Consider the following 19032-nt stretch of genomic DNA (forward strand, 5'->3'; position numbering starts at 1 on the left):
ATGTCCACTCCCGAGCACTGGATGCCCCACTAGGCTAGCAGTTCAGACCAAAGAGATGAGGAAATCATGGCTGGTAGTTAATTCTCATCTACGTAGACAAATGGCTATACATATTTATGATGGGAAATTTCATTATTTAAAAATGCTGCTCTAAATTTCTAGCTAACTCCATGAAGAGTGCCTGCCAAACAGGTTGCAAATTAAGAACAATTATTTTTCTCTTCTGCATTTGAATAGAACTTACAGCTAAAGTCATTTAAAGGGGTTAACATCCACCTTAATTAAATATTAAAGTGTGCCTGTACCTGCTGCTATTGTTGCCCCTTCGAATAAGATATAACCTATTTTTGACAAGTTTTCATCTTTCTCTGTGGAAGACGCTACATGAAACCAAATCAGTGGCAAAGAGGAGAGTAATGAATAATCTATTTCATATTCCAACAGTACCCGGAGCTCGGAGTGGAAAAATATTCAGTTGGATGATGGCAAGAGGCTGCTGGGGTACCACATGACACAGCTAATGTTTAAATAATAATAATAAAAAAAAGCGATAAACAAATCATTAGCCCTTAACAGTTGTTTAATGCAATTTGTTAATGAACGTAATGGTGGGGACTAATAATGAAAGAAAATAAAAACGTCTAAACAGGCGCCAAGTTGCTGGCGATGCGCAATTATTTCCTTGTCAAGTTTTTATGATTTAATGAGCCCCTCTGGGACTGACGGCTGTCAGTCAGTCGTGACTTTTTGACACCATTACAACTTCAAATACAGCAGCAGGCAGGCTGTTTTCCTCGGATTTGAAATACTGAAATGATCTGACAGTTTTAAAGAAAAGATGTGCAAAAAAAAAAAAAAGAGAGAGAGAGAGGAAGAGAAAGACAGTTGCTTTCCTTTCTTTCTTTTTTTTTTTCCCTCCCCCCTCCCTTCTTCCATGGAGTAGATAATCTCTGGATGCTGTTTGGTAATGAAAATCCAATCACTGAGGTCATTATCTGATGAGGTTTTTGGAACAGGCAGGCTTTTTTCCCCCTCTTTATTTCTTTACTTAATGATAACCCTCAATGGGCTTGCCCCGCATGGGACGGCCAGAGCCGCACAATTTTGTTCACCATTAATTTCAGCCTTTGAAGCTCAGGGCTCAGAAGCAGTAGCAAAGCAAACCCCCCACCAAGCTGGTTCCAAAATAAGACAATCCAGCCTGCCTTAAACAGAATAGCAAATGGCCTCCCAGTCCAGGCCTGGCAGCTGACGTCAGGCCCGCTGCATTTGCTGGCATTCGTCTTCAACATGGAACATTTAAAACTCTTTACAACTTAAGAGACTTTAATTAAATTGCTTTTGATTCTGGAGCAGGGCAGCATCCGCTTTATTTATTCTGTCAGGGAAACTGTTTAGTCTGCATGAATTTTATATGGCAAGGGCTTCCTCCTTCCTCTTCCTCCTCCCCAGCAACCCCCAACTCTTCTGCTGAACACAATTTTTTAACAAAGGCTCCTGACTTTAGAGATATTCATCAATCAAGGTCGACGTACTAAGTTCCTAGGACCTTTCACAGTTCTATGAATGGCTTTGAATCGGTGGGCTTTCCCCCGTCTCCAGGGAAGCAGGGTGAACAGTGTTCCTCACCGGGGGCTCCTTGAGTCTGTCTGCAGCATTTGGGAGGGCCAGCCGGGGATACAGGGGCCTTCGGACCAGCTTCCTACAAAGTGCTCACTATCCTGGTCTAGGAGGTTGTTCTCGAGGTGGACGGGATGGGGCTGTTAGGCCAAGGGTTATCTGTTCACCTTCTTCCCACTCTTAAGGTTGAAGTGGGGCAAAGTCTCCGGCAAGGGCTGATAAAGAGATAGAACCCCAAAGAAGCTGCCATTGAGAGGTGAACCATACCCTCTTTCTGCACCACCTCTACTTTCAACATGAACATCAGGTGAAATATTTAGAAGCCAGCAAGTTTAGATGATCAGATCGACCTGGCTTGCCAGGTGGCCTCAGGAAGAGTCTATAGGCATGAGCTGTGGCTGGGTAACCAATTATACACTTCAGCTAAGACCAGCTGTTTTGAGGGAAGCCACCAGAAAGGTTGGTAGAATACTTCCCCACCATTAGAGTTTCCAATGAGAAGGAGATGACTTGTTGCCTTGCTTTTTCATCATTTCTTTGATGTGTTTCACACACACTCATTCCGTTATCAGAATAAAAGATTCTTTCTTGCTAGGATAGAGCTCTGAAGCTGATAGGAAAATTAGTATAGCCCTCCCTCTTTTGCTGAGCTACTGCGCTCTGCCAAAATCCCACACCATCCTCGAGAAGTAAAGGCTGCGGCTTTATTTACACAATACTAAATGATTTATCTGAACACATGCAGGCCCTAGCCTGTTTCAATAAGTGCAATTTCTCGGGTGGATTTTGCCATTGTGTGTTTCCTCTCTAAACCATAATGGTTCACTTCTGAGTTGGGAGAAGAATAAAAAAAATCAAGTGCTGCATCCAGGTGATCTCAGCCCATGGGCACAGGTGGTTAGCATTTTTTATGAAGGGAACAGGTTTGCTTTTCAAGGATTCAGAGCTCCCAATTATATCCAAAAGATAGAAAGGACCCTGGAAGTGCCTATGAAGTCTTAAGAAAAACACATTTCGCGTTATGACTAGGGGGAGAATGACCTCAGCTCAGGCAACTTGGAGCCTGATCATAAATGAACTCATTTTGAACGCAATTCCCGGTTCCCTTGGACAGGAAGAAACCAAAAGAAAATCACAAAGCACGTTAGAGGTTTGAGTACCTTGTGGATTCAGGAAGGCTGTGCTCGCATTTGTTAGTGAAAAACCCAAGCCGTCCTATTGTAATACACTGCGACCCCTGATTCTTTGAAAGGAGGTTAGCGAATGTTTTCCCATCAAGTTTATTTCCAGTGGATCAGCCTATAGGACTATACCATATTGATAATCACATCTGAAATTTCGCACTGATGGAATCATGTTCCTGCTCTTCCTGAAATATTCATGTTCTCTTTACATACTGGAATGGATGTGGAGAGAACCTTGACAGACCCTCTGCATGTATGAGGGCTCCTTTTGACAGTACATATTAAGATGGAAAGGATACAGAGACGCCTACACAGGTCAGGGGAGAGGAGGTCACCGGGAAGTACTGTGCTGGGGCACTCTCTGCCACCAGATTCTGGGGAGGATGGGATTTTTGGAAGGCAAGGGAATCTTTATTGCAGCCAGTAATCAAAGTTGTGAAAAGTGGATATTGGGCAGACTCAGCAAAAAATATTCTTGGGTTTAAAAAAAAAAAAAAGTATGCATAGAAAAACGGGGAAAGTGCTAAGTCAATTTCCCACACAACTGCTTTTAAATACCCACCTTTACAATGAAAACACTCAGGCAGGTGGACTATATTCATTATGTCTGGGGAGGAACAGGACTGGTTTGCAGGGCCAGTCAGTGGCTCTGGCCCTGCTGGTCTCTGCATTTTTTATCCTCAGACATCACAGAAGGGTTGATCGGTGACAAGAGGTGTGAGACAAACAGCACAGCCCATTAGAAGCCGCTGTGACTGACTCATCTGTGCCCTCTCCCCAACCGTGACCCCTGCCACGTCCACAGGGCAAGCAAGAAGGTCACCCAGGCTATTCTGGTCAGTAGATGAAATTACCAAAAGGCAAATAAACACTCGCCTTCCCCTATAAAGGACAAGACAAACCTAGAAAAGGAAACCAACCCACATGCAAACAGGAATAGAAAATATTTTTACAGTCTTTGCACTTCAGCTGAACAGTGGCGAGAGAGAGAGGGAGGGTCATTCAGAGCCTGTCAGCGCAAGAAAATGATTCATGTGACCATTTTGTCTTAATTACTCAGAACGAGCCGTGGTCGCTGTTTATCAAGGAAGAGCAGATACATCAGTGTCCTCTGACAGAAAAAGTGATCGCCGTCAGGATGGTGATAACCAGGATGATGCCCAAGATGACGATCAGGATCCGGTTCTGGATGATTCTAGGAGAGAGCAATGGAGGAAAAACAATTCACACAGATAAACAGAGGACAAAGATCATACAAGACCAAGTCGGCTAATCAAAGGGAGGCTTCATGGGTGGGGGTTGGGAGCCCGGTATGAGGGGGGGGTGTGTGTGTGTGTGTGTGAGAGAGAGAGAGAGACCATGCAGCTCTGTGCTTCCACAAACGATCCGCCAGCAAATGAACGACTCTACCGCGACTGTCATGCAGCACTGGGAGAAATGCTTACGGCGAAGCTACGGTGATTCAAATGGCTTTCTGGGTTCCAAGTCCCACATAGTAATCTTTCAGGGATCAAGGGCCCCATGCGAGCTTCTCTTTTTAATTTAACATGTGAGACAAGCCTTGGTTTTTTGTTTTTTTTTCCTTTTCCCTCAGTGTTTCCAGTGAAAGTGAAAGACTAAGGAAACATGTCACAGTAAGATACTTACCTGTACAGCAATACCCGGGGAAAAGTAAAAGAGAGACTTAGGAAGAAAAGGACAAGATTAAGAAGCAAGTGTCAAGCTTGCAGCTCAGGCTATGAAACCGTCATCTGTCACTGGGGCTCACGCTCTGTGACGCCAGGAGGAAACATTACATGTGCTCCGTGGCAAAAAAAAAAAAAAAAAGAAAGATGGAAATGCAGGTTCATACAAAATATGGCCCAGGTGCCTGGTGTGCTTTGGTTGGGGGGGGGGGGCTCACCTCTCGGGACTCCCACCCCCTCAGCCCTGGCTCTGCTAAATGCAGATGGGGAACTGGGAGCTCAAAGTAGAACTAGAGTGAAGATGCATGCTCCTAGAATGCCTGCAGAGGGCTTCTGATGAAGTTGTTTCATAATCTGTTACCTCATTCTGAGAAAAGAGGTCAAACATCACAATCTCAGGTTGAGGTTTTCCAAGGGAAGCTGGGTCAGACAGCCTCGCCCACACTTGCTCCCACCAAACCAAGCAGGCAGAAATAGAGGCGGGCTGGTGGGCCCTCCAGGCGGGCTGTCCATACCATCAAGACCTCACAGCAAACCCCATCTGTCCGTCCTCCAAACATCAAGCAGAAAAAGGCCTGCTGGAGACTTCCCTGGTGGTCCAGTGGCTAAGACTCCATGCTCTCAATACCGAGGGCCTGGGGTTTGATCCCTGGTCAGGAAGCTAGACCCCACATGCCCCAACTTAAGAGTTCTCATGTTGCAACTACAGGTCTCCCATGCCACAATTAAAATGGAAGATCTTGCATGTCACAACAAAGGCATGGCGTAGCCAGATAAATAAATATTAAAAAGATGAAGAAGAAGAAAAAGTTCTGCTGCCCGTCTAGACACAGAACACTGGATGGAGATTCCCACAGGAGGAGCTAGGTGGGACCACGCAGACCCCAGTTTAACGGAGACCCCATCCTCCTAAACTCACATCTTCGAGAATACATCTTTACAAGGTGTTCAGTCTTTTCTAGCTTCTGGATGAGTTTCTTTCTCAGAAGGATGACAGCATCCTTGTGGTTTCAGCTGGATCCTCCCTCGCCCACCCCCTTCTTCCCCAAGCCTAAATGGATGGACAGAGACAGTCGCATCAGACAAACCCACTCCCTTGTGGCCCCCCTTGAAGGACCAGCTCTCTCCTCCTGACAGGTTACAAAATGATCACATTTGCTGACACGTCTTCCGCAAAACTGCTTTAGTGCCTGTGTCCACTTTCCTCGAAGGAGATGAATGATTCGCCTGGTCCTCATTTATCACGTAAGGCTCAGCTAAGATCTGTCTCGTTTGCTTCTTCCCTTCTCCACTAGAAAGGCTGCGCCCTGACATTAATTCTTCTGTGATGACAGCTAATTCAGACTTAACAGGCCATATTTACTCAGGAGCCAGGAAGATCCTCTGTCCCCAAAATAAAGAAATAAAAACAGGACTTCACGGCTTGTTAAAAGCGAGGCTAATTAGGAACACTGATCAGTGCGACGTGGTGGCTTGATTTAAAACCTAGATGGATTTTCCCCCCTTCTTTCAGGAAGGGGCAGAAATCTTCAGAACTGTCCCTACACATCCTGTTTGCCCGAGTCACTGTCAAAATCTCTATTTACCACAGTCACCCTCATCAGACTTGCAAAGGAAATCAGCAAAATTGAAACTCAGCAGTGAAACAGATTAAAAGCATGAAAACTCTTTAAAATTCTGCCTTAAGTAATATACGGTAGTGTGTCTCTTGGTTGACAACCATTTTATTTGTGGGTTGAGGGCCCCAAGGCATCCATGATGCTAATTTATAAAGGATTAACTGTGAGTGTTACTTGTTTAATCCGAGGCATGGTTAGAAAAATGAAGACACAGGGATCCCTAAATCCTCAGCTCTTTCCTGGTCTTCCTAATTGGGTTTCCCTCATCTCCAGGCAAAGAGAAGTGGGTTTCACTCATGATCTTTCCTAATGGGTCGTATCTTTAATTCACTCAGTGCACACACACCTGATCCCAAGAAAGGTGCCACAGGCTCACAGAGGTTCAGAAAGACCTTGGTGCATCCTCAGTTCCTGGCGCCGTCACCTCTGCAGCCCCAGCACAAGTCATGGAGACTGGCAAGTAGGTCCCCAGGAGATCCATCCAAAGGATGACAGTGAAAGAACTATAATTGTAATCATTCCATTCAAAGGAGAATGGAAAAGAAATCTGCGCAAATTTAACTTGCAGGAAAATCTCAGGGAGTCTACACAGAAAAACCTGAAGTTAAAAGCTGAGGTAAATCCCCCAAAGGGCTTCTCTGGTGGCTCAGTGGTAAAGAACCCCCTGCCAGTGCCAAGAGACGTAGGTTCAATCCCTGGGTCGGGAAGACCCCCTGGAGAAGGAAATGGCAACCCTCTCCAGTATTCTTGCCTGGGAAATCCCATGGACAGAGGAGCCTGGCAGGCTACCGTCCATGGGGTCACAAAGAGTTGGACACGACTGAGTAACTAAATGAATAAACAAAAAAGTCCCCCAAAGGTGGAACACTGCACTACTGGGACCTTTCCCTGAAGCAGGGAGAAGGAATGGTCTTCATGGAACCGGGTGCAGGCAGTGGAAAAGGTCAGCAGGAGAGAAGGTTTGCTTTCAACCAAAGGCTGGCAAATATTTGGGATGAATTGTGCAGAGGGGCAAATAAATAAGTAAATAAAGAGAATTGGTGTTCACAGAGTTGGAAGTGAGATTGACCCTGGCCCAGCCACCAACCCAGCTTTGGACCTCAAAGGTGTTGGATATAGCACCTCTAAGGACCAGAAAAGTGAGCCACTGGGGCCCTTGGGTGAATAAGACCGAGCCAGCCTGGACAGGGAAACATGGGCTGGCATTGGAGGGCCCCATCTGTGAGGAGGCCTGGAGTACTGTCCCGGCCAGGGGCTGCTGGCAGGTACGGCCGCAGGCGAAGCAGAAAGGAATGCAGAGTCCAGAGAGAGTCAGAACCACAAGCCAGGAAGCGGGGTTCCCAGCTCGAGAGGCAGAGAAGGAACCTTGGGGGAAGCCCAAAGTAACTACTTTCTAACTTTGGACAGGGTTGGGGATGGGGTGGTGGGGGCTTTATGTTTCACTAGGTCTGCAGCAAGCAGTCTTAATCTCCCTTTTGAAAATGCAAAGTGTGTTTACCCAGTAAATAATTTAAGAAAGAATATACACTTGAAAGAAGACATCCATTGAAACAGCCAGGCTAAATTGCCTCTAGGCAAAAACTTGTGCATTTGCATGCTGCATTCTATTAAGTGAGCACGCTGTGGCTTTAAAAGAATGCAGAGCCAAATTAAAAGGAATGTGGGCCCGAAACATCAAGGATTCTCCAAGTTTACATTATGAATCACAGTGCTGTTGATACAAGATGAATTAACCATTTACTTTGAGGCTGAACTCACAAAGTACTATTGAAAATACTGATCCCTGTGTGGAACCCAGGGAGCGGCTAATCTTTCCATTGCCAGTCTCCTCCCCGCTCTGGAAACAAGCTCCAGCGTGTGGCAGCTGGAATCACAGAAGACTGGTTGAAGGGAAGTAGGCAGGCAGGCACCTGGAACCGCCCTCCGCTCTCTCACTGGAGGAACCCAGGAATTCCACCGTCGTAGGCATCTCCACATTCACCACCATGCACCTCTCTGTTTCTGGGTACAGACACTCACCTGCCCCTTGATGTCAGATGTGACCATGTGACCTATCTTAGTCAGTGGAGTGTGAGCAAAAGAGCTGGGCGTCACTTCTGGGTGGAGGCATTTAACTTCCAGGGTTTGACTCTCTAGCTGACTCTTCCCTTGTTATTCTGTTCTAGGAGGGTGTACATTCTTGGAGGTGCTTCCCTACTGGCTCAGATGGTAAAGAATCTGCCTGCAGTGCAAGAGACCTGGGTTTGATCCCTGCTTTGGGGAAGATTCCCTGGAAAAGGGAATGGCTACCTACACCAGTATTCTTGCCTGGAGAATTTCATGGACAGAGGTTACAGTCTGTGTGGTTGCAAAGGGACGAACACGATTGAGCAACTGTGGTGGAAGATGCTCGAGAGTCCCTTGGACGGCAAGGAGATCAAACCAGTCAATCCTAAAGGAAATCAGTCCTAAACATTCATTGGAAGGACTAATGCTGAAGCTCCAATACTTTGACCATCTGATGTGAACAGCCAGACGACTCATTGGAAAAGACCCTGATGCTGGGAAAGATAGAAGGCAGGAGGAAAAGGGGACGACAGAGGACGAGATGGTTGGATGGCATCACTGACTCAATGGACATGAGTTTGAGCAAGCTCTGGGAGATGGTGAAGGACAGGGAAGCCAGCGTGCTGCAGTCCATGGGGTCGCAGAGTCAGACACGACTGAGCAACTGAACAGCAACAGCATTCCAGGAGTGGAGGTTCAGGATGATGGAGACTCCTTCTGCCTGGATCCCTGAGTCGCCCCATGGAAGACCATTGCCCTGGGGGCTCAGCATGACCCATGGTGGACTAGCATGAAGACAGTGAGATTTGGGAGTCACTGAAACTGCACCATCAGCTATACTGGGTGATGTACTCCTGCCCCAGTTCTCCAAGACGGGGTGGCTGACCAAGCCAGATGAGGCTTTGGTTTAAAGCATCACAGATGCCAGGGTATGAGGAAGGCTCATATGGGCTTCCCAGGTGGCACCAGTGTAAACAACCTGCCTGCCAATGTAGGAGATGTAAGAGACGCAGGTTCGATCCCTGGGTCAGGAAGATCCCTGGAGGAGGAAATGGCAACAACCCACCCCAGTATTCTTGCCTGGAAAATCCCATGGACAGAGGAGTCTGGTAGGCTACAGTCCATGGGGGTCACAAAGAGTCAGACACGACTGAAGTGACTTAGCATGACACGACTTCTTTCCTTGAAGAACAGGTTTTTTGTCTCTTGGTTTTCAGAAGCTAAGAGCCCCTTCACTCCCTTCTTGGTTATAAGACTCCTCACTGAAGACTCAGCTATAACCAATGCCAGTGTGTGCTGATGAAAGTTTCAGCAAGCTCAGGTGGGCATTCTACTTCCCATGAAAAGCAGATACATGTTGGCTGCATTCATTTCTCCATTCCAAACATCTGACACTATCCCTAGCTCCAGGGGCAGAGCTGTGACCTACGATAAGAGGTCACTGTGTTCCACGCTCCTGACCACAGTTACTGCACCAGAAGCAGGCACGTGAATGAAGCCTGTGCAACTGAGTGAATGGCAGAAGGTTTGCTTAGAATGTGAAGTCACCTGGACCATGTGGTGAGTGGATGTCAGGCCGGGATCTGCTGCAGCCCTTTTGTTTCCATGAGGGAAGCCAGCTTCTAAGAAAGAAGCTGACCCATGGAGGATAGCAGAGTTGAAGGAAAGGCAGAGAAATGGAACTCCAGTCCTGAAGACATGGTGAACCTCTCTATCAAACATCTTTCTTTTGGACTTTCAGTTACATGAGAAAATAAATGAACTCTATTCCTGAATTCAGTTTGAGCTCCATTTTCTGCTATTTGAAACCAAAAAGTAGTTTTAGGTTGATTCACCCTGATTCCAAAACCAAGTCCTTGATCTACAGGAGGCATATTTTCCTCACCTCTTCCAGGAGAATTTCCCAGCCACACCCCTTGTTCACTCTTGGATTTCCCTGGGCCCCTCTCTCACCACTAACCACACAGTTTTATGAATTTTCTGTTTCTGTGCATGTTTCCCCAGTGGAAAAAAAAAGTGACCCTTCGACAGTCTGAATCTCCTTTGTCTTTTGTATTCCCAGTGGTTAAAACAGAGCTTGGCACAGACATTCTCAAAAAAAAAAAGAAAAGCTTGCTGAATGTATGAATGAATGAAGCTCCCCTGGAGGTTGATGTGGTTGTCTTTCTGGTTTTTAAGGGCTGCTTGTAGACATGCACAGCTTTAGGAGTTAGTTCTTAACCACCGCCTCCCCCGTCCCCCCAACCATCTAAGCCTCTTTACAAGCCTGCATTCACTAGCTGGAGATGGCAAAACACGCCACAGGTTTGGGGTCCTGTCCAGCACACGCTTTCCTGCCTGGCCCACCAGGCCTGAATAACGATGCCCCACCTTTGGGTTCTGACAGAAGAGTAACAATTGGAAGGATATTTAGCAACCAGGAGAGCAGTAGGGGAAGGAACTTTTCAAAAACAAGGGCCAAGGGAAAGTCTCCCCCAGTTCTGCATCCAATTCCACGTTAGTCTTCACCAAAAAGAGATGAAAATAGGAGCAGCAGAAATGGTTTGTTGGGAATCAGCCTCTAACACTAACTTTAACTTTACCTGGCTGCCTCTGAACTAGAGCTGTGTGTTTGTTATGGCCTCTGATAATGTCCACCCAGGGTCTTCCAGGTCCTATGTCTTCAGGAGGAATCCCCTGCTTTACCCCAGGGATTCAGGTGGGGCACCCCCACTCTCTGATTCCACACGTGGACACGTGATCCAGGCAGGCCCAGCTAACTAGTTCTCTGGCCCCTGCAGAGTCACTTGTGTAGGAATTAGCGTACCAACCAAGCCAGATGGAGTCCTATGAGGACTTTTCCTAAAAACTCAAGAAAAAGGTACTCTCTTTACTCGGACTGGCTAGACGGACAATGGGAGCCTAGCACAGAGAGGTTGGAGGGAGATATGTTGGGTGGACATGTGGCGCTAGTGGTGAAGAACCCACCTGTCAATGCAGGAGACATAAGAGATGCAGGTTCAATCCCTGGGTTGGGAAGATCCTCTGGAGGAGGAAATGGCAACCCAGTACAATATTCTTGCCTGGAGAATCTCATGGACAGATGAGAGTGTCGGGCTACAGTCCATAGGGTCGCAAAGGATTGGACGTGACTGAAGGGACTGAGCATGCATCAGCATGCATGCATCAACCGCACATGGAGGGTGGGAGGCGTTCTTATCACCACGCAGGAGGGGAACCTGCCTGAACGATGCCAACACAGAGGAACAGAGAGCCAGGAGATGAGAAAAAGATGGATTGTAAGGGCGTTACTTGAACCCCTGCTGTGTGCCTGAAGAGTCACATTTAAACCTCCTAGTTATAGGATCCAAACGATTCTCTTTTGACTAGAGCAAGCTTGGCTGGGGCTTCTCTCACTTTCAACCATACTGTACTCAGTTGAAGAGCCACCCCTGCACCTGTCTCACCCACCCCAAATTCAAGTCCACCTCAGAACCTGATCTCATTGGGAAACAGGGTCTTCTCAGATTTAATTTGTGAAGGATCTTGAGTCAAGTCATCTTGGGTGTAGGGTGGGCCCTAATCCAATGACAGGTGTCCTTATGAGAAGAGAGGACAGATACATAGGGCAGAAGGCCTTGTGGAGTCAGATGCAGACTGGAGAGAGGCTGCCACAAGCCAAGGAGTGCGTGTGGCCACCGGAAGCTGGAAGAGGCAGAGAAGAGTTCTTCCCAAGAGCCCTCGGAGGGAGCGTGGTCCACATTTTTGTTGTTTTAAGTCACCCAGTTTTGTTTTGTTTTTTTTTTTTTGGTGCTGTATCATGGCAGCCCTAGGACATGAATATTCAGAGTTCTCACATCCACACCAGGATGTGAACCTGACCATCTGGTCTCAGTCTTCACAATGACCAGTCGTTCTCCATTTCTGCACACTCTTGTCCTCCTCTGAGGTTAGGACAGCTCCAGTCTGGCTCGCTGGAAGTTCTGCATACAGCTGTGGGGCTCACAAGCTTCAGGAGCTGTTGGTTCTTTCATCTCAGAATGACCTTTCCATTCATGAACAGAGTGGGCAGTGGCTCAAAGCCATGTGAGATGAGAGACCAGAGAGGTCTCCTCCCACAGAGACTCCTGCCTCTGGGACAAGATATTTAAAACAAGAAGAAGGCCAGATGTTATCTCTGGGCCAACTTACTAAGCCATCACCTGCCATACTGAGTCCGTATTTACTGACCAGCTTTTAGAAGTGGTCAGTTATCCATGAATCCTGAGGGAAGAGGACACAGGAGGGATAGGTTTTTTTGTTTTTGTTTTTAATAATTCTTTATTTAGGCTGCTATGGGTCTTAGTTGCAGCATGTGGGTTCTAGGTCCCTGACCAGTGATCAAACCCAGGCCCCCTGCATTGGGAGTTTGGAATCTTAGCCACTGGACCACCAGGGAAGTCCCAGGAGTGACAGGAGCCAGCATGTGGCACACAGAGGCTAGGTCCTGAGTGAGGATGAATAGCACTCTGTTTCCAAGTTTCTACTTAATTTAACAGGGATCCACAAACTTTTTCTGTAAAGGGTCAGATAATAAACATACTGGTTTGCTGGAATTACAGTAACAAAGTATCATAGACTGGGTGGCTGAAATGTACTGCTTCACTTGCCAGAGGCTGGGCGTCCTAGATCAAGGTGTTGGCAGGTTGAAGCCTCCTGAGCACTGGGAGAGTGAATCTGTTCCATGCCTCTCCCCCAGCTCCTGGTGGTTTGCTGGCAATATCTGAAGTTCGTTGGCTTGGAGAAGCATCACTGAGATCTCTGCTTTCATCTTCACATGATGTTTTTTCCTGTGTGTATATCTGCATCCAAATTTCCTCTTTCCTAAGGACACCAGTTGTATTGGACCAGGGGACTATCTTGCTCCAGGAATGTCTCATCTTAAGTAATTGTTTTTGCAAAGATTTCCAAACAGGGTCACACTCTGAGGTACTTCAATATATGGACTTGGGGGGAGGGCATGGGAGGAAGGGGTGAACACATAATACAACCCACGATGGTAACTGTTTCAGGCTTTGTGGACCATACTGCCTCTGTTGCAACTACTTGACTTTGCCTGTGAGGTGCAAAAGGAGACCGAGGCCATGTGTGGACCAGCGAGTATGGTTGTGTTCTAATAAAACTTTCTTTACAGACCCTGGGATTTGAATTTCATGTAATTTTCCCATATTGAAAAATATTCTCCTTTTGATTGGTTTCCAGCCATTTCAAAGTGTCAAAACCATTTTTATCCCACGGGCCATCCGAAAGCAGAGAGGGAGCTAGGTTTTGCACGCTATCGGTGGTTTGCGCACTCCTGGACTTAAAGCTAAAAGCTATCGAGGGCACGTTCTCCTCCGCTGGAGACTGTGGTCCTTGCATGCTGTGCAGATGGGGACAGCAGGTCTGGCCAAGTCCCTCGGCAGAAAAAAAGGAAACCCGGAGTCCTGCCCTGCGGGAGCCAACAGTGTCACAAAGAGCAATCAATTACAGAAGTCTCACAACAAAGGCCGTCATTAGGGGCTGGGGACAATTTGTTGTGCACCCACAATCCTGGGTTGGCCTGAGGTGACCTGGAGCAAGTCACTCCAGTTTCCTCCCAAGCAAAAGCAGCCTGTTCACCAGCCACCCCAGGGAGAAGAGGATTAGCTCATTAAAGATTATATAGCACTTTGAAAAGGTAAAGCCTTTATATGCATGCAGTTGGCAAGTCATTCTCTGAAAGGAAATGCGGTTTCAGGAGACAGGACAGGCAAGAGAAAAGTGGTCAGAAGCTGGGAGAGCTGCCTGCGGAGCCTCCAGGGGCTGGGTGGGGTGGTGGAGGTGGTGTCCCAGAAGCTGCTCCCCCCCACCCCACCCCAAGCTCACCAGACTTCTTGATCCCACAGGCTGGTACATCTGGGTCTCATGGTAACACTGTCTCTGGCAGGGCAAGCCTTCCCTCTGAGGTGGCCTCATGAACATCAAAGGCAAAGGGAGGGCATCCCATTGGCTGGCTTGAGGAGACCTTCCCAGCCCGGGAAGGCAGCCAGCAAGTACCTGTCAGAGCCCATTGATAAGTCCGCCAGGGTCTGATCAGTGGTGTGTAGTTACACTGCACTCTGCGGGGCCAAACATACATCACATTTCAGCCCCGGCAGTGCGGCCCGCTGCCATTCTTAAATATGGACTTGATGATGGCAGGGGGCCTGGAGAGCTTTGCTGGCTACCAGGCTTTCAGAGAGGATCAGGGCAGCTTGCTTCAATCAAAGGGCTTGGAAAATAGTTGAAGAAAATGAAATAAGGATGCTGTAGATAGGCAAGTTACACGTAATCTCTCCCAGGTTTGCAGACTCCCAGAGCTGGAGAAGGTCTCCACACTCTAGTTTTAGAGTCATGGACCCGGAGGCCTTGAGAGGTGGAGGGACATGCCCGAGGTCGACCATGGTCGACACAGCCATGTCTTCAGACCCCCAGGCCCATTCCTGGTTCACTGTGATCCTCATTCTCAAGAGAGTGGCTGGGGCCACTATGGCAACTGCACATCATGGCGACTCCAAATATGTCTTCTGCCAACAGGGAACATTCAACAAAATCCAGGAACACAGCTCAGAACCTATCAGTCTCTTACTGAGCCCAACCCAGTGCCATGTCTATATACTGGGTGGCCAAAATGTTCATTCAGGTTTTCAGTAACAACTTACGGAAAAACTTGAAGGAACTTCATGGACAACCCATTGAAGAGGGACATGGAAGGATGGATAACTGTGATTCCCAAATGCCAGGCAGAAGCTGAAGATGAAAAAAGAATGACCTAGCGGCCTCCTTTTTTTTTTTTTTTTAAAAAAAAGGACAGATTAAGTGTTAGTGCCTTAGTTGCGTCCAACTCTTTGAGACCCCACGGACTGTAGCCCACCAGGCTCCTCTGTCCATGGAATTCTCCAGACAAGAATACTAGAATGGGTTGCCATTTCCTTCTCCAGGGGATCTTTCTGACCCAGGGCTAGAACCCAGGTCTCCCGCATTGCAGGCAGATTATTTACCATTTGAGCCACCAGGGAAGTCCTAAAACCAGATTACTTGATTTCAAGGACTGCCCTTTTCTCTGAGATTGTGTCCTTCATACTGTTTCTGTGTGCAGATGTCCTTTATTTTATGGAGTGACGGTAATAGCAGATGGTATGTTTTTCCCCTCCAATCTCCTTGTTTTGACATTGGAAATGTGCTCTCTCCTTGGAAACTACTCTCTCTTACTTGGCAAAATCAAAAGTGGACAATCCTCCTTCAGTCCTCTGTTTAAAAAGTCCCAAATCCAAGAAATGTCAAAGTTTGTGAACCCCAGAGCTGGAAAATCCCACCCAGCTCTACCCTCTGGAGATTCCTCCTCACGCTGTCACACTGTGGTTGCCATGGTGATGCCGGCAGCAACATCAGTGACAGCGATGAGAGCTGCAGCCATGCCATGCCCGCAAGCTCATCTGAGTGGGATGTGGACTCCCAGCCAGGTGCTGTTCTGGCATTTTCTGCACTTTGTTGAACCCTTACCACAATCCCATGAGGTGGAGATTATATCATGCCTCTTTAGACAAAGGAGTTCCCTGAAGCCCCAGCCCACATCTCCAGTCTTATCTTCCACCCCCGCTGGATGAACACATAATAAAGTGGTTATTTGTGTAACTGGTGTGTCTCATGTTCTCTGTCAGACTCGCCTTCGTTGTCTGAAGGCAAGTCTTGGACATCTTCATCTTTACACTCTTCTCCACTGCCCTCCTGAACGAGCCACTCCCCAACCCCTCCCTTGAGAGTCCCCCCACCTCCCTTACTCTCCAGAGAAGCCATGAGCTACATTTGGCCAGAAGTTAATCAGTCGCCTTCATTTCTGGATCCAACTGCCTAGATTTGAATCTGCCACACACTAGTAGGGCAAATTACTTCATTACTTCTCCAAGATTATATCCTTGGCTCTTTTAGTGTGAAATATTCTTTATTTTGTGGAGTGATGGTGATAGTAGATGTCACTGTTTTCTTTCAGGGTCCTGACTTGGACATTGGAAACATACACTCTCTTTGGAAAACTAGTCCCCCTTACTTGGCAAAATAAAAAGTGGAAAATCCTCCATCAGTCCTCTGTTTAAAAAAAAAAAAGATGAAAGTACCAATACAAGGAATCTGAAAGGTCCAAAGAACCAATGCTTCAGCTTCCTCATCAGAAAAATAGGGTTAATAATAGCAGTACCTTGGTCAATTAATTACATGAATAAATAAGTGACTTAAGTCAACATCAAGTGTTTGGACCAGTGCTTGGCAATAGTAGCTGCTTAGAACTGAACTATAATAGCTATTATTTTATCGGGGCTTCCCTGGTGGCTCAGACGGTAAAGAATCTGCTCACATTCCCAGGTTCCATCCCTGGGTGGGGAAGATACTCTGGAGAAGGGAATGGCCACCCACTCCAGTATTCTTGCTTGGAGAATCCCATGGACAGAGGAGCCTGGTGAGCAACAGTCCATTCACTCCTATTATCTATTGCTCACTCATCTCCCAGCAGTGAGTCCTGAAATTCCTCCTTGTTTGCCTGCTCCCTCCCCTCCAGTAGACACGCCCCATCAGGTGCCTTAGCCTGGAAGACCTTCAGATTCCTCTGCTGATTCCTGGAGGGCACATCCCATTGCTGGCCTTGATTAGCTTGCCTTGTGGGGCCCAGGCTCAGCCCATCTCCTGGAAGCCCCACCTTCAGCAGCTACTCAGTTACCCAGGAAGTTGGAGGCTGCCCTCCCCAGCTGTCAGTTTCCCTGGAGACGCCCCTTGACAGCCAAGATGCCTCTTCTGGATCAGGGCCGGCTTGAGGTCACACGGGTGGAGACATGGCTGCCTTGGCTTTTGTGATGGGCTTTCACAATATTTCCTGCAAGATCTGACATTAGATACGTGTCTCCTAAGAGTCACGGATTTACACCTTTTTTCTTTCCTGATGTCGGGGGAATAAAACATTTTGGCAAAGGTTTATCAGCCACCTGCATCTCTGTCAACTCTTGAGGGATGTGGTTATGTTTTCTAGATCATAACATAAGAACTTCTCTCTTTCATCCAGATTTGATTCCGTGACTGAATGGGATATGTCTTAACTCATATCCCCACTGTGCCAAGCCTGGGGCCATGTGTCTTCAGATCCTTTTCTTATCCCTTCACTGCTTTGCTCTATATCGTAAAGAGACTGCCTCCACCACCACCCCAACCCCTGTGGGCTGGCTGCCCACTGTGTTCAATGGGAGGCATTGGCAGGACAGTGGGGTGGGAGGGAGCGAGAAGTCAGGGTATTTCTCCTTTTCGTTCTCTGCCTTCCCACCAGTTCCATCTCCACAGTGGCTCCTCACAGGCCAGCTCCCATCAGGTGACCTTCGCTCTGGGGTCCAGGCACACCGCTCCTGACCTCAGGGAGGGATTTTCTGCTGACATGAATCCCTGGGTGCTCTGCGGGAGACACCCAGGAGGGTGTGCATTGTCTGCTCAAACTCATATCTCCTTCACCATCTTTCACTCTAAACTGATTTTTTTTAAGTTTTTAAAAAAATTAATTTATTTTAATTGGAGGCTACTTACAATATTGTAGTGGTTTTTGCTGTACATTGACATGAATCAGCCACAGGTGTACATGTGTCCCCCATCCTGAAGCCCCCTCCCACCTCCCTCCCCATCCCTCTGGGTTCCCCACAGCAGCATTAATCATTTCTGAGCAGGTGAGCCCCAGGTTAAGAAGACCTCCTCTGAAGGCTTATTTAAGATAAGCACGATGGCTGACTCACACTTCTTTGGGAGGGAGGAGGGTGGGACAGGGTGACAATTAGATAGCAGGAGCCCCAGGTTTGCACAGGTGAAGCCACGTCACCTGCTGGCGGTCACCTGCTGGCCTGGGAACATCTGCAATTCTCTTCTCTAACCAAGGAAGAAAGTCTGGCGGGGAGGAGCGGGTATCTCCAGTCTGAGGGCTGCAGGTATCAGGAGAGGGGACTGGAGAACCGGGTGTGCCTGCCCTCTTTCTAAATTGGGGTGCTGCTCCTAGTTGCTCTGGGGATGGAAAGTTGGCTTAGTACAGCTGGATCTTCTTTTTTGCCAAGAGAAGCCAGAAATTGTGCTCTTTCTGCAAAATCTCTCAAGTTTTAAATATTGGCAACTAAGAAAAAGTTTTCCAAAACACTGGGCAGCCAAACAAAGCACATGTGTCTATGGGTCAGAGCAGTCCTGATCTTTAGTCTGTGACCTCCGGCTAGTTATTAACAGGTGAGTTAAAAGGAAGGGGGTGGGTCAGGGAGCGTCTCCTCACCCTACATTGTTGGAGATTCTCACAGAGGCAGAAAGAGCCCAGCCCTCCTGACCCTGCAGAAGTCTGAAGTTCAGCCTTGGTGTGAGCATCAATAACCAGGGTCTACACTGAGTGCATCCAACTTAGCCCATAACTGATTCCTAACCGCAGGGTCAAGGGCTAGAGAGAGAGGTCAACAGAAGCCAGAAACCAGCTTGTGCATGCCTTCTGGACCTCTCACGAGGCGATGAAAAGCACAGACAGAGGTCAAGGCTGGACCACACATCTGCAGCCCCCTTGATCCTCACAGCCTGGAGAAGGCGCTGGAGAGCCTGGCTGGTGACTCTCAAGGAGGAGGGTGTACATCTGATGTGCAACATCTTATAAGCCAGTGCCCTTGACATGGGAAACCAAGTGGCCTCTTTTTGGAGGATAAGTGGCAGAGAGGTTTGCAGGATGGCCTCTACGCCCAACCTGTTGAGTCATCTTGTGAAAGATAATGTGACTCCATTTTCCCTTTCCTAAAATGGTAGTAAATATACATGACCCAAGCATCCCTGAGGATGTTCCCCGACAGCCATGTCTGTGGACTTGGTAAAAAT

At 47.6% G+C, this 19032-nt stretch overlaps 1 protein-coding gene across 4 annotated transcripts in view; it reads right to left on the minus strand.

The window, feature by feature from the left end:
* Positions 1 to 1021: 1021 nt before the first annotated feature.
* VTI1A (vesicle transport through interaction with t-SNAREs 1A) overlaps positions 1022 to 19032 on the minus strand; it is a 368250-nt gene continuing 350239 nt past the window's right edge. For all 4 annotated transcript variants that reach the window (XM_043475444.1, XM_043475442.1, XM_043475447.1 and 1 more), the window contains one exon: positions 1022 to 3999. Coding sequence is in view for 2 of the 4 variants with exons in the window: in XM_043475442.1 (XP_043331377.1) it covers positions 3906 to 3999 (94 nt within the window). In the remaining 2 variants the exon portion in view is untranslated. The remainder of the gene's footprint in view (positions 4000 to 19032) is intronic.

Source organism: Cervus canadensis, chromosome 8 (genome assembly GCF_019320065.1).
Source record: "Cervus canadensis isolate Bull #8, Minnesota chromosome 8, ASM1932006v1, whole genome shotgun sequence".
Lineage (NCBI taxonomy): Eukaryota > Metazoa > Chordata > Mammalia > Artiodactyla > Cervidae > Cervus > Cervus canadensis.